General features: G+C 42.7%; 1 protein-coding gene across 4 annotated transcripts in view; it reads left to right on the top strand.

Annotated features, from left to right (window-relative positions):
- Positions 1-16,352, top strand: part of ME1 (malic enzyme 1) — a 121,187-nt gene that overhangs the window by 19,834 nt on the left and 85,001 nt on the right. For 3 of the 4 annotated variants that reach the window (XM_053381374.1, XM_053381371.1, XM_053381372.1), the window contains exons 2-3: positions 8,350-8,483; positions 12,648-12,797. In XM_053381374.1, the coding sequence (XP_053237349.1) occupies positions 8,350-8,483; positions 12,648-12,797 (284 nt within the window). The remainder of the gene's footprint in view (positions 1-8,349; positions 8,484-12,647; positions 12,798-16,352) is intronic. The other variant, XM_053381373.1, reaches the window with a different exon arrangement.

Raw genomic sequence — 16,352 nt, 5'->3', positions numbered from 1 at the left:
TTCCGTTAAGGAGCTTTTATGCTGGAAGAAGTTCCGTAAACGCCCACTGTCCGATTCTACGAGCGACTGATGGAGCCATGCTTAAGGAGCTCCGTCACAGACAGAGGTTTGTGGACTTAGCCAAACTCTGAGGGACTAGGATTTTACGCACAAGCAGCTCACCATCCCATCACAGCAATCGGACAGTCCCTGAAAGCAGCTTGTGCAGAGAGGCATCATGAGCAACCCAGCCGGAGCCGGGGGAACAGGAGGAGCTGGAGAGGGTCCAAGCCTGGAAGAAAGGTACAGGGTGTTGGAAGTCCAGCTAGCGCTGCAAACGGCGAGGCTAGAGGAAAGGAGGGCGCAGGATGCAGAAAAGGCAAAAGGCGCTACACTAGCAAGAAAGATGCCAGGATTGGTGCAGAAGTTTGGGGGGGACCCCAGGAACTATCAAGCCTTTAGGACAGAGATGCAGTATGCTCTCGAGCTGCAGTTTGACGACTTTCCCGACGAGGCATCGCGAGTGGCGTTTGTGATTGGCCATCTCGAGGGGGGGGGGCGAGAGACTGGGTTAGACCCCTGATGGCAGGGAATAGTGAAATGCTGAAGGACACGAGGAAGTTTTTTCGCGCCATGGATTTGATGTTTTCCAGCGAGATTGAACAGGGACTGGTGCGCAGACAATTGATGGCTTGTAAACAGGGTAGCCGATCGGTTCGTGAGTACTGGACTGAGTTTACAATGTTGATACATAAATTGGGGTGGGACCTATCGGCGGAACCCATTCAAATGCTTTTTGAAGAGGGGCTTTCTTCGGCGGTGAAAGACGAACTTTCCCGGCGCCCAGGGCGGAGTCTATGGACCAGCTGACCAAATCAGCGCTGACCATTGGAGCGCGCCAGGAGGCAAGAGCCTTGGAGAAGCGGGAGGGGAAAGGAGAGCGTTGGAGGGATTTCCGCATTCCAGAGATTCCGGAGCCAAATTTCCCGCCAGGAGAGCCGATGGAAGTTGGAACAGCGCGCGCGCGCGCAGTTTCAAATCCCAGTGAAGGGAGGAAGAAGGAGGGAAAGAGCACCAAGAAATGTTATCTCTGCCAGCAGCCAGGTCACTTTGCCAGAGTCTGCCCGCAAGGAAAGGAATGGCAAGGGATGGCGGGAGCTGTTGGGGGGAAGGAGGAGGGAGTCCAGGAGCCAGTAAAAGCCAACGCCTGGCTGCCACCGTCAGGGCACTGCAGCCAGGCCAAGGAGCAGTAAAAGTGCCCACTCCGGAACCTCCAAGACCAGCCCTGGTAATAGAGGTGTTGCTAGAGCTGGCAAACGGATACCCACTAAAGACAAAGGCGCTGTTGGACTCAGGCAGCTCCTGTAATTTTATGAGTAAGGAGTTTGCAGCTGAACACCAGATACAGATACTCCCTTTAAGCAACCCCCTGCAGGTGACCACGATCGATGGGAGGGAGCTGTTGGGAGGAGAAGTTAGCCTACAGACCGTCCCAATGGTTATGAGGGTGGCCAGGCACACCGAAAGGATAGCGTTCAATGTGGCCACCCTGGGAGGGGCTCCCGTTATTTTGGGAATGAGCTGGCTAGCGTTGCATGATCCGCTAGTGGGCTGGCATCAGAGAGTGGTTTCCTTTGGATCAGCACATTGCCTGGAACACTGCAAAGAGGGAAAGGTGCCAGAAGGGGCAAAAGCCTTTCTAGCAGGGACGGAAGTGGCGGACAAAGGGAAGGTGCCCAAACAATACGCTGACCTGAGCAAGGTCTTCAGCGAAAGGGAAGCAGATAAACTACCACCGCATAGAGCCTTTGACTGCCAAATTAACCTGGTCCCTGGGGCCCAGCTCCCCGTGGGCAAGCTGTACGCCATGTCAGACAGGGAAATGCAGGAGTTAAGGGAGTTTATTGATAAAAACCTGAAGAGGGGCTTCATCAGAGAGTCCAGAGCGGTGGGGGGGAGCCCAGTGTTTTTTGTGGACAAAAGAAACACGGATAAACCCAGACTTGTAGTGGACTACCGGGCCCTAAATGCAGTGTCAGAACCAGTGGCTTTCCCCATGCCCAGAATTGATGACATTTTGACCAGGGTGAGGAAGGGAAAGATATTCACGAAACTGGACCTGAGAGGGGCATACAACCTGATACGAATAAGGAAAGGGGATGAATGGAAAACCACCATGTTCACCCCTTTGGGGGCTTTTGAATATTTAGTTATGCCATTCGGATTACAATCAGGCTCCGCATGTTTTCAATCGTTCATGAACCATGTCCTGGGACCTCTGCTCTACAAGAATTGCGTGGCCTTCCTCGATGACGTGCTGATATATTCAGAGAATGAGGAGCAGCATGTAAAGGATGTCAGGGAAGTGCTGAGCCAACTGCAAGCAAACCAGCTGTGGGTGAAATTGGAGAAGTGTCAGTTTCACACCAAGGAGGTGGAATTCCTGGGGTACCGCTTATCAGACAAGGGATTAGCCATGGATCCAGGCAAGGTCCAGGCGGTGCTGGAATGGAAGACACCGAAAACGAAAAAGGATGTGCAAAGGTTCTTAGGGTTTGGGAACTTTTACCGTAAATTCATCAAGAACTTTGCCCACTTAACGGCTCCCATCACGGACTGTCTAAGCAGCAAGAAGAAATTCGTTTGGACGGCGGAGGCGGAGCAAGCATTTGAGGAATTGAAAAGGGCATTCGCTTCGGAAGAACAGCTCCTGCATGTGGATTTACAAAAACCCATGAGAGTGGAAACTGATGCCTCAGACCGGGCGGTGGGGGCGGTGCTGCTTCAGCCGGGGAGCAATAAGTCGGAATGGAGACCGTGTGCCTTCTTTTCGCGTAAGCTGAACAAATCCGAGAGGAACTACACCGTATATGACCGAGAACTACTCGCCATTCACGAAGCGTTCCGGAGATGGAGACATTTACTAATTGGCGCACAACATAAGGTGCAAGTGTGTACGGACCACAAGAATTTGGAGTATTGGAGAACGGCACGAGTGCTCAACCAACGACAAGTGAGGTGGGCCCAGGAGTTCTCCAAATTCCATTTTGAAATTTGCTATGTGCCAGGTCCAGAAAACATCAGGGCGGACGCTCTCTCACGCAAACCTGAATATTTGGAGGGGGAGGGAGCGCCTGAAGAGAGACCTATTATCCCAGAGGACCGCTGGGTGTGTGGGGCGGCCTGGGTGGGGCAAAGGGAACTGGTAGAGGGAACGGTAAATGATGAATACGCCCAGAATAAGCTCAGAGGTTTAAGGAGAGAGGGAGAAGACCCCGGAGGTTTTGAAGAAAGAAACGGGGCATTGTATTACAAAGGGGCACTATATATACCCGAAGGGGAATTGAGGGGGAGAGTACTCAAACAGCTGCACGACAACCCCACAGCGGGGCATTTTGGGCAACACAAGACCATGTGGTTGGTGACCAGGGAGTTTTGGTGGCCCAAGGTGAGGGAGGATGTACGGGAGTATGTGAGAGGGTGTGACCAATGCCAGAGAGCCAAAGGAGAAAGGCGGGCGCCAGCGGGGTTATTAGAACCGTTACCCACACCAGAACGACCGTGGGAGGCGGTATCGATAGATTTTATGACTGATCTGCCTAAATCCCAGGGGAAAACCGCCATACTAGTCGTAGTAGACCTGTTAACTAAGATGGGTCACTTTGTAGCTTGCTCACATGCAGTCACGGCGGCAGAGACAGCGAAATTGTTTGTAGAACATATTTTTAGGCTGCATGGCGCCCCCTTGAGGGTGGTCTCCAACAGAGGGAAACAGTTCACGTCCAGATTCTGGGGGAAACTTATGAGCTTGTTGCACGTAGAGGTCAACTTTTCGACTGCCAGGCACCCTGAGACCAATGGGCAGGCGGAGAGGGCAAACGGTATCCTCCAACAATACCTGAGGTGTTATGTCAATGACAGAGAGAACGATTGGGTCGAAAAGTTGGCGCTAGCAGAATTTGCTTACAATAATGCGGAGAATGTGTCCACCGGGATGAGCCCCTTTTTGGCTAATTATGGGTGCCACTCCAGGGCGTTTCCAGGGGGAGGAGGGGAGAGATGGAGTGTCCCGGCCGCCGAACATTTTGTAGAAGAAATGGAAGCGATCCATCGTCAACTCCAACTCAACTTAGAAAGGGCCAAAGAAGAATATAAGAGGCAGGCAGACAAGAGCAGAAGGGAAGGTGAAACCATTAGGGTGGGGAGTCAGGTCTGGCTATCAACCCAAGGGTTGCCGTTCAAGGGGGGTTGCAAGAAATTGAGACCCAAAAGATTGGGACCATTTGAGGTCATCCAACAGGTCAACCCAGTGGCTTTCAGACTCCGGTTACCGAACCACATGAAACTGCAACCAGTATTCCACAGGTCATTACTGTCACCATATAGGGGGGAAGGTGAAGGGGTATCCACACGGGGGCCAGTCTTAGAAGAAAGGGAAAGCAGCAACCATGTGGCGGAGATCATCGACTCCAGGTGGAAGGGTAATCAGGTGGAGTATTTGGTCGCGTGGGAAGGGGAACCGGAGTCGGAAAACACCTGGGTGACGGCAGAGGAAGTTAGTGACAAGATCTTGATCGAAACGTTCCACCAAAGGTTCCCCAGGAAACCTCAGCCAGTAGCGAGGTTCCGGAGGGAGTACTTTGGCACCACCGACTATGAGGAGGAACTGGAAGGATTCAGGGAATCGGAGTTGGAAGAAGGAACAGACTCCGATGAGGAGGAGTACTTGGAAACCGGAAACAGCAACAGGTAGAGGGAAGTGTTCGAAACTTCGGAAGATGAGGGAGGTTCTTTCAGGGGTTTTGCTCCCTCGCCTCCCGCAGAGGAGGGGAGGGAAGGGGGTGAAGGGGGCCCTGGAGGGGAGGTGGATGTCAGGGAACTGCCATCTGAGGAGCAGGAGGTGAAAGGGCTCACAGAGGGTGAGAGAGACCATTCAGCTAAGGAGGGAACCAGCAGGGGGAGAAGTGGAGTTCCAAGGGAAAGTGAGTCGGAGGGAGGGCTCAGAGACACTTCCAGCGAAAATAGTGGGGAGGTTTCAGGACCTCCCATAGGGACACCTACTCCTCGCCGGAAACTGTCACGCCGAGAGTCCAGAAGACGCGTTTCCGTTAAGGAGCTTTTATGCTGGAAGAAGTTCCGTAAACGCCCACTGTCCGATTCTACGAGCGACTGATGGAGCCATGCTTAAGGAGCTCCGTCACAGACAGAGGTTTGTGGACTTAGCCAAACTCTGAGGGACTAGGATTTTACGCACAAGCAGCTCACCATCCCATCACAGGTTGTTGTAGAATTTCTGTCTTCCAGCCCAATTATCTTGTTTTACATCTTAACCATCATTTGTTTTTTTTTTATTTTCCATAATTTTCAGTGTCAGAATATTACTTCATGCTTAAATCAGGAAACATGTCTTATAAAAGATTGATGAATATGTGACTGTGGAGAGCACTTTGAGCATGTAGGTTGTCATGCTGTTGTTGGTTCTGTACAATTTATGGATGTAAGTTTCTAGTGAAATATGAATGTTACACAAGTCACTTTTAAATAGTTGAATGGTATTTGTATATGCAGTATTTGTTTACCAAAAGACTTCCATAAATATGTTTTCTTTAGTTGCTGACCAAATCTAATTTATGTACAATGTAGGTGGCTTGGAATGTTCAGTGCCCACTCGTACGTTGAGCACTTCAGTCTATGGGAAGTAGAATTGGAGAAGAAATGCTAGATTAGAGAGAGAATATAATTGTCTTTTTCATAAAAGTGTGCCTATTGACCATTGCTGTATTAAAGTGATGCTTTTAAAATGGCAAAAAAATGAGGCAGTGTGGGGATATATTTAATTGTGTTTTTACATATTTATGCACAGTAGTTGGTTTCTAGAAGGGCCAAAACTTGGTTTGAGGAGGTCCTCAGTAAGATGCCTTGTGAGGGAACCCTGGAACAACCTGGTGGGCTCCCTGCATTTTACCCTAGGGACAATCTAAATGTTTTAAGTTTTTGTATCAAACTAGTATATATTTTATTGAATGACACTGTATACATTGCAGCAGCCTTTGGCTATAAGCAATAAACTTGACTGACTGACTGGCATTACCCTAGTGGCTCAGTTTCCAGGTTTGGCAGAGGTGGTGGTGGGCTGTGAGTCTTGTTTTGGTTTTTTTGCTCGTTTTTACTATGGCCGTGGTGTATTGCAAAGCACTGTCCAAGACTGCAGTCACCCACCTACTACTTTCCCTCAGAATGCCCTGAAGATGTAGGGCCTAGAGGCATTCTGGGAAAAATTGAGAAAGGGAATGAAAATGGAGCAATGCTTTTTAGGACTGAACCTTTGCCGTTTCCCCTCTCATTTGTCCTGTTCCAGACAAGCTGTTTATTGAGCATTCATCATGACTTGTGTCCCCATTATTTGCTTGTAGATTATGTGATGTTGCTGTTTATATAACATTTCTTCATAGCTCTGAGGCTATATAATGCCACCTGATGTTGTTGTTATTCCACACTTTCCTACACATTTCCCTATCACTTTTCTTATTACCACTTTTTTAAAAAGTGGGTTTGTTGCACAAGTGCATCAAGTCCACTTTAATTGCACAGCCTAAATTTGCTGGTATATGAATTTCCAGCGACAGTCTGGAAGCAGCCAAGTTTATATAATCTCTCAATAGGTAGTAAAGCATTCATCAAACTTTGTAAGAAGAAAATTGATACTATTTACACATACATTTTTATGCAGAGTCTCAGAAGCAAAAGCAATGTATATCTCAAGTTATTAAGTTCCCCATATTCATTAAAAATGTGATGATGTGAAAGTAAAAAATGTGCAGGCCAAGTAATAAGGTGGTCCCATTCCATATACAGTACAGTATGTAGATTTAAAGTCTGTCTGGAGCTGACTAAAATAATTGAACACTAGACATAAGAACTGCAGTGATATGTGGAAAATATGTTCACCTCTGAATATTTTTTAATAACATGATTTGGCTGCCTGTGGTGTGAACTTCTGTCATACTCCAGGAGTTAAAATAAAATTTCCTAAAAGAGTTTTAAAAATTATGTTATTATTAAAACTCTGCTAAATAACTTTAATATCTGAAATTTTCACATTCTTTCCATTTTCAATATTTGGTCATCTTTGGGATGCTTGAAAAAACCATGAAATCAAAAGATAAGAAAACTATTTTGATATTCCAGATGTTTTGTATTAATATGAATGTTTTTATCAATTCTCTTGCTACAGCAGCCTTAAGCCAGTAGTTTATTCTAAAACTAGGATTTTAAAAAATGTTTTTGAGAATATTGGTCTTCATCTTACATGCTGCAAGATATAAAAGATTTGTGCAACCATAGCTAAAGTGAATCTCCTCCAAAGGAATAAAAAGACGGAGGGAGAAACTGTATGCTTACAATTTGATCAAGGGTTCTCAAAATTCTTGTAGTTCAGAAAAGTGATGGGGAAATACATTGAAAATTGTGAGATGAATGAATGACTAACAGGAACACATGTGAACGTCCTGCAAGGAAATCAGAATAAATGCAGGATAAATGATCTTTGCCGTATAACATCCCCACAAACAAATCAAAATGAATGGCTAATAAAACTGGCAGTAATCTATTCTCTGCACAAGCTTTGTGAAAGAAAATCAGGATGACTCCTCAATAAATAGGAGTCACCTGCCCATAGAGACTACAGTATTTTTAAAAGTAAAATTTGCAATGTTCCATCTCATTGGGCAAAAATCCCTTTTTGTAACTCAGATTCTATCATACTTTGTTTTGGAAAACAAATGGAACTATCTATATTTCATTATTTCTTGTGCTCTGGAAACATTGTGAATGATATATGTGAGTGTATTCAGTTCTGAATTAGAGCCTGACAAGCAGCATGTCAATTATGCATAAGTATTGCAGCTCTATGTAGTGAAAGCAGGGTAGGATTGTATGTACTTTTCCATGGTACCTTGACAGTTTCTGTCTGGCATGCAACAGACTTATCTGCTTTACAATAGAAAGGGTAAAATCTTTACAGGTAGGTGTCAGCTATGTTTTATAATCAATCTTTTATATCTTAGTGGAGTTTCATTATATTATCTGGACACATTTAAACTGCAAAAAGGATCCATTTCTATAAGTTTGGAGGAAACATTTTTATACAGTGTTAAGGGGGAAATATACTTTTGAAAGGATGTATTATAAGCTCATACCGTGAAGCAAGTTTAATAATATTTCAAAATTTGTTGGCTTCAGATTTTTAAAACTTGGGAGTATATAGAGATGTATGTGTGTTGTGTATTGTGGTTTTCTCTAACAAACTAACTATCATTGCATTTTAAATGTATCTTCTTTTCAATAAACACTTTTCTTCTCTCTGTAAAGGGTTTGGCTTTCACCCTGGAAGAGAGACAACAGCTGAATATTCATGGACTGCTACCTCCTTGTTTTCTTAGTCAAGAAGTTCAAGTTTTAAGGGTTCTTAGAAACTTTGAAAGACAAGCATCTGACCTGGACAGGTAAGTCTTGAACTTGAATAATTTTTAAGGGACTCAGATATTTGTTTTAAAAAGTGCTTTTAGGGAAAATATGACAAATTCTGACATTCAACCAGTTATACCGTATTGGCCTGAATATAAGCTGCACTCCCCCCCCCCCCCAATTCCAACCATGAAAAGTTAAAGTGTGGTTTATATTTGCAACCGTAGAAAAATTATCCAGTATGTAGCCAGGAGCTTGGGGCAAAAAGCGCCAGGAGTGTGGCGTAGTCCCCTGCCATCTCCCCCAAGGCCGGGAAGGGAGAGAGTGAGGAAGGTAGAAAGGCTGCAGGCAACACAGCACAGCTCCCCCCCTGCCCAGTATGCAGCCAGGAGTGCGGGGCAAACATCGCCAGGAACACGGCAAAGCAGCGTAGTACCAAGGCCAGGAAGGGAGAGAGCGAGGAAGGGGACGGCTTATATTCGGGTATTGACTCCCCCATCCCTGAGGTTTAAATGTGCGGCTTATATTTGGGTGTGACTTATATTTGGGGCAATACGGTAAATTTCTTCATACTTCTGTTATCCATATTGGCATCATGTGCAACTGAGAGATGACACCCTTTGTTTATAGCTTGTATAAATATAATGCAAGATAAATTAAAGGAGGTTTTCACTTTCTGCACATTTACAAAAATAGCCTCTCTTTTGTCAGCATAGCTAAACAAGGATTGATACAATTTATTGGCTGTTCATCTCAACACCGGAGCTCACACAAAAGAACTTAAACCAGGGGTCAGCAACCTTTTTCAGCCGTGGGCCAGTCCACCATCCCTCAGACCATGTGGTGGGCCGGACTATATTTGGGTGTGTGTGTGAACGAGTTCCTATGCCTCACAAATAACCCAGAGATGCATTTTAAATAAAAGGACACATTCTACTCATGTAAAAACACACTGATTTCCAGACTGTCTGCGGGCCGGATTGAGAAGGTGATTGGGCCGCATCCGGCCTACAAACCTTAGGTTGCCTACCCCTGACTTAAACCATGATTTATGCTGCCATAATTACCAGGTGGTTGACAGTGTGATCCGCATATACAGACATTTGATTTACAAATCACAGTGGCCAGTGTCCTCATGTTAACTTGATAATTATGCAATTCTTCAGCACAATGGACTGTTTGAGGAGGTTGAAAAGAGCAACATGATAGGAACAGAGAAGCACTGCATGCTTGGGCATTTTCCAAAGAGTGTGCTGAGCACCTCTTTCTGAACAAGAACACTACTCTGAGCATGGAATTGTATGTGCACAAACAGCCACTCACCCTGATTTGTAGCCAATTATATGGTAATTTAAGTCTAAATATTGATAGTTTTGTTGAGCAGTTGACAGAACTGGTGTTTGCACTAAAAAAATGAAGCACAATTATTTGTGAAATACTTAATTATGTAATCAAAAAGCATGTAGTGGCTTGTTTGGAGGTGTTTTTTATATTGCTACTATAAATGTAAGAAGTATAGGCATGTAAAATCTTTGACATGCCTGTAAAGGGTACATCCTGATGCACACTCCAGTGTTGATACTGTCTGTCTGTACTGCAGTGTTTTCAGTGGAATACACTCCTTGTCACACATACAAGGGCACATTTCATTGAATGTACTGCAGTGCAGATATAGCATCCACAATGGATATGGAAGTGCATCCTATTTACTCTGTGCTCGATTCTATGTGAGGCTCTTTCCCTCTAGTTTAATTGACAGGCTACACCAGTTTTGCATTAAGCTGCTCACTGCTCTCTGCTGCCATCATTTGGTAGTAGTCTTGGAGTAACATGCACATGTAACTATTGGTTCCTATGTTTTTGAAGGGGATGCTGTTTCCCACAAGTTCCTTCATACCCCCCGCCCACTGGGAGTAGGAGAGGCCTGACCCCTCCTCTTTTTCTCCATGCAGCGCATCAGCTTTACTAATAGAAGGTGTTTATGATAGATGCACAGCACCAGTACTGAACCATTTAAGAGTCAGGTTTGCTTCTGTTCTTAACATGAAGGACTACCGTATTTTTCGCTCTATAACACGCACCCGACCATAACACGCACGTAGTTTTTAGAGGAGGAAAATCCGTAGGCATGCCACCCGTAGGCTTTCCCTCCATAACACGCACAGACATTTCCCCTTACTTTCTAGGAGGAAAAAAGTGAGTGTTATGGTGCAAATAATACGGTATATCCACTTGCGGCAGCCTGCTTGTTCAACAGTGGTTTCTTAAATTGGAATTTTTGGTTTAGTGAACCAACCAAATCCAGTGGATGTGGGAGTTTTGTGCTTGTGAAAGATGTTGCATGACCACTTGGCACAACTCGTATAATTATATTTGGTGGCAGTTAAGCTGTGCACAACAAGTCTCAACCTTCTTGTGCTAACCTTGTGTTGGATGTCACTTTATTTCTGTAGTTGCTTGCTTATTTTTTATTTGGTGGCAGATGAGATATGGGACAAAAATCCAAACTTTTCTTGCATTTATATTTTTAAAGGGTATTCCCTAAAAAAGAAAGCAATCAAGAAAAAAGAATTCAACTAGTCTTTTCCACATACTTTGCTGAAAAGATCACTTTTGCAGGATCTGCAGTCCCAGTTTTCCCCCCTAAAGAAATGCATAGGAGAATGAAATATTATTAGGGGTTTAAATAGAAGCAGCTGGTTTTGGAAAATGAAGAAATAAAACGAAAGTGGGCAACTGTTCAGAAAAAGACTGTGTTTCAGCCCTCTCCTCTGGCTGCTATGCATGCCTGAACTGTCTGGCATAGTCTGCATTAGGTTATACATAATACATTCTCCACCTGTCATTTTCCTATAGAAATGAAATGGTGTGTCCAAAAGGTTCATCCAGAAAAACTATATATCGTTCAGAATGAAAGATTATGAACTTGGTTACTTTAGAGAGGGAAACCCTCCTGGATTTCAAATGTGTCTAAGACAGAGATGGAGGGGAGGTAAAAGTATTCATTGGACGTGAAATAATGCACGTCTGGCAAACAATTCTGAAAATACCTAGGAAAAAATGAATGTGCAAAATGTTAGTTATTTTCCCATTTGATGGATAAAATGTTTTTAATGGAAATTATACACTGCAATTATATACCTTTATTATCTCACACGTCTGGCCAGTCTCCAAAGGAGCTTCTGCATTTGCAATGGATATTATATGAAAGGCACAGGAATACATGCAGCATCCTTGCTGAACATAAGTGGGTTTGGGTCTGATCATTGTCTGATAGGGGACCACATGAGAAGCCTGTGTACTTGTCACCTTAAATTCTCTTGGAGAAAGGTGGGAGAAAATGTAATCAATGAATAAAGCAAATGAAAGAGAAGCTTTAGAGACCTTCATTTTGATCACAGCTGCCACAGCTGATCACAGCAACTTTTCCAGCAGCCTGAAGAACTGATGGTAATGTATGGCAGGGGCGGGGGGGAGGAGGTCAGAGTAAGTAGAAGCTCCATTATGACTACTGAAAAGTGTTTGTTGTGCACTGGGGTCTTTGGAACCATTTTTTATTGTCTATTTTTCTCCAAAGCATTTCTATTTGAAACTGAATAGACTTAAATGTTAGTTGGGGGAGGTAAAAAAAGAGATAGCAAAGGCATCATAGCAACCTTCTCAAACTTAACAGAGCAGTAGACACAGACAAATTATAGTTTCCAGGGGTGGCTAACCTGTGGCCTTCCATATATTGTGGGACTGCAACTGCTACCAGCTCCAGCCAACATGGCTAGGGGTCAAGGATGATGGGAGCTGGGATTCCAGCAACGTTTGGAAGGCCAAACCACTTTCCAAACTACTGGTTAGCCACCCTTGGTTTATTAGAGTATATAATTGTGTAACAATTTGCATTCAAACTAGTGTTATTATTTATTTTCTGTTACCAAAGATATACTGTAAGGGGAATAAATTAAAGATAATAAAAATAATAAAATTGTTATGCCACATAATGTCACATTTCCTGAGGCTTTTATTTCAATATGTGTTTTTTTCATTTCAAGTCTGGTGGTGATATGGTATAGTTTATGTGCCTTGAACTTGAAAGAGACATCCTTTCAGAGATGAAAAATAGCTTTAATTGAAAAAATACCTATTTATATCTAATTCACTTTTGGTCTACATCTAGATGACTGTATAATTATATAATTCATTTTTCACAGATATATTCTGCTGATGAGCCTTCAGGATCGAAATGAAAAACTGTTCTATAAAGTGCTGACTTCTGATATTGAAAGATTTATGCCTATTGTTTATACTCCCACTGTGGGTCTGGCATGCCAACAATATGGTATAGCATTTCGGAGGCCAAGGTATGTAAGGTTATCCTTCACATACAAGTAATTGTATCTTTCTTCCTTTTGGCTGGTTTCTGCTCCCCCCGCCACGGCATAGTTGAGTGTAATCCAAAACTGGAATCATTAGGATAATTCAAACTACATTAAGTGTACTTTTAGCATAGGTAAACTGTAATTTGTGTTGCACTACAAAAATAAACTGGTACTCCAGTGTTTTAATCATTCCTAAAAAAATTTAACATTGCCTAATTGAACTAGACTTGTTGAAGGACCAATATTGTATGTTAATAAAAGGTAAAATAAAATATCCAACATTGATTTAATAATTTGAAAAATGTTAGCACTGTTAATGACAAGGGTGGATTACAGTTTCAAAATAAAAATTACAAAGATCTGATTTTTGTAATTTATTTTTCTGTAAAAATGTTGAAATGAGAACTCTTAAAATCACTTTAAGATGCTATTATTGTCCTTGGCAACATTAGGCAGCCTCTGCAGTTCACATTTATTTTCCTTCCAGTTGTGTTGGTAGCCAAGTTTTTTCTTTCTTTCATTTTATCAGAGTTTTCTCATAGTATATTTATACAGTATCACTGTTTACAGTGATTCCCTTGGTTCTCTTTTAAGGGGCTATAAACTCCACTACTGAAATGTTTGAGCAACACAATGCGTAAAATGCTCAGAAGTCAATATTTTTAGACTTCATCTTAAAGGGAAAGATCTGCTGCTGTTTATAAATTTATAATCACTTCTGAAAATAAGTGAATCCATAATACTAATGGTAATTGTAATTCCACAGCCCTTATTCTAATCAGGGTTTTACAGTTGTTGTATTAATGCTAGAAACATGAGGGAAACAACCCTACAAAGCACCCTTTCATTTTTTTACTCTCTGCTTGGCAACCTGAATCAGTTGAATTCCAGTGATGTGTGTGATATTATTGTGTTAAAATAATTTGCATAATTTGCACTATATTGTCCTGGATAAATATGTATTATTGTTTTAAATGCTGTGATAGCAGTAATTTGATAGTTGGGTGAATGAGGGCAGGGCTTTGGAACATTTTATGCTTCTTTGAGAAGAAAAAAAGTGCCACATGGAGCAGGCACTTTCTAGCACTGAAAAATATTCTGGTTAAGAACACCTTTCTGCCCCACATCACTGATCAAGGGAAAGGAGTGCCGAGATCCAGGCCAGCTCTGCGAGCTTGTGTTTCTGGAAGTGGCAGGCTCCCAACATTCTGTACATTATTGGCCTTAGAAGGAGCAGGAAGCCTAGGAGGAAGCACTTTCCTGGTCCATCTGATCCAGGATTGGATAGGACCTTGGAGACAGTCAGATTTCCACCCCATGATCAGGATCTAGATGTGGTGTGAAATAGCTAGTGCTTTTCTCTTCCTCTTTTTGAAGTCACCGGCTCTCATTTGTCTCCTTCTTTGAGTAGAATATCTTCCATTGAACCTTATGATGCTAAACTACCCACAGCCACTATATCTCCACCATTATGTTGATTTGCACAGAGACAACATATTTCAGGCTAAACTCCCATGCCAGTCCTGATAGTGAGAGGATTGCAAAAGGCTGTGCTTTCTGCCAGGGCTTTTTTTCCCCAGCTGGAACTTGGTTCTGGCAGCTCTCAGATGGGTGCCATTGCCATTATAAGAGAACAAGGGAGGCGTTCATGGTGAGTTTTGGCACCTCTTTTTTCTTGTAAAATAGCACTGCTGTCTGCTCCAAGGAAATGACTGCTGTGGAGCAAATACTCAGATATCTGAGGTCATCAGAGTAGAGCATGATTGTATATTTCTAAGAGGCCAGTGGACTTTTCCTTTCCCAGGGCTACCTCCTGTGCTTAACTAGGATTGTTATTATTTATTATTACATTTATATCCCATCTCTTCTCCAAGGAGCTCAAGGTGGTGTACATGATTCTTCTCCATCTCCATTTTATCCTCATAATAGCCCTGCGAATTAGGTCAGGTCAGCATCATGCTGTGCAAATCTGTCTATTGTGTTACAGTTGTACACTGAGTTTTTATATAATCAAGTATGGTGTGTTATGTTGTTCAAAATGTGAATGAAGCTGCATATGTAGTGTTTAACTGAAAATATAGGTTAGTTACTAGCATGTTTCTGAGCATTTAGCTTTATTGAGGGCTTTTGACATAATAGAATTTATTTCCAGCTTTTGCCTCATGCCCATATTATTTTTTAAATATCATTCCCCCCTTCTCATGAATCTGTTTTAACTGTCCATCCCATAAACCAGTACTGTATAATAAAACTGAAGTCCCTCCTTAGCATTATTTAATTACCTCCGAATAGAGTAAATTGATGTTACCAAATGGGCATAATAGGTCTAGATTTTTCTTTAAGTCTTATTTGAAGGGAGGGACCCCATCTTACTAAAATGGAAACATAAGCCATTTCCTTTCTGTATTAGTGTTTCAGGAAAATAGTGTAAAATATAGTATAAAAATTACAGAATAGCATAGTTATGTCATTAGAAAGCCTCTAACTTGGGGATTGCTGTGGTATTTCTGGTATTAGTATCCCAGCAGATCCACAACTCTTTATAGATTTTTGCATTGGTAACTTATCTGATATTGAGATAATTCCTGCTTTCCCTGTGTTTCATTAAAAAATGATTATATCACAAATCAACAATAAACTTAGGTATTTTTTCCCATCTACCGGTATGCAATAATTACAGTTTTGAAAACTACATATGTGTTGTGTTTTGAGCCAGATTTTCCAAACCCAACAAATGACAAGAGGTGTAATGTTACACTAGATTTCAGTTACATTCCCTTGCTTGTTAAGCTTTTTTTTTTTTTTACCCATTTAGGCCAGGTCATAAAATATTTGTAATTCTTTACAATTTTGATGTACTCAGTCTGGCACAAATGCAGTTGTGATCTAATGAAATGAAATCTGCTAGGGAAGCAGGCCCACCCCCACTACCATTTCATTTATGGGACACAATCTGTCTCCATGCAGGAACAGCAAAGTCCTGCTGTCTTCACTTGGTTCTTGGTCTGCATGTCACCACTGTGACAGGCCATTACAGGGAATGGGAAGCCTGCTCCAAGCTTCTGTTCACCTGACACTGTCACCGATCAGACACCTTGGGACCCACACCAGAAGGTATTCCAAGTAGCTTAACAGAGAGCGGGGGTCCTAACTGTTGTTGGGCAAGTTCAGGGCTCTTCTTACTTGAATGGGCAGTCTGGTTTAAAGATAAAAAAGAGGACTGTCCTATACAAAATAAGATGCGTAACCACTAAAATTGGGTTATATAGGAATATGGAAGGTGTTCACATGCATCCCATTCTCTCTAATATTTTAGTGTGTTGTACATATAAGAGGGAAAACAGGCCTCTGTTGTGTCTCTTAAGTTTCTTCCCTGCCACAGGTATTCAATAGTTCTTTCTCTCAAATGGTTTAAAGATGTAGGCGTAACACTTAACTTAATTAAATATCCTTACAGGATGTTAGATTTGTAGCTTCCTGACTTGTCTCTCCAAAGCTGCTAGACAAAATTATAGACGCAGACTTCTGCACTAGATT

This window comes from Podarcis raffonei, chromosome 3 (genome assembly GCF_027172205.1).
Source record: "Podarcis raffonei isolate rPodRaf1 chromosome 3, rPodRaf1.pri, whole genome shotgun sequence".
Classification (NCBI taxonomy): domain Eukaryota; kingdom Metazoa; phylum Chordata; class Lepidosauria; order Squamata; family Lacertidae; genus Podarcis; species Podarcis raffonei.
Note: the sequence above shows the minus strand (reverse complement) of the source record. Positions and strands in the feature narration are given on the sequence as shown.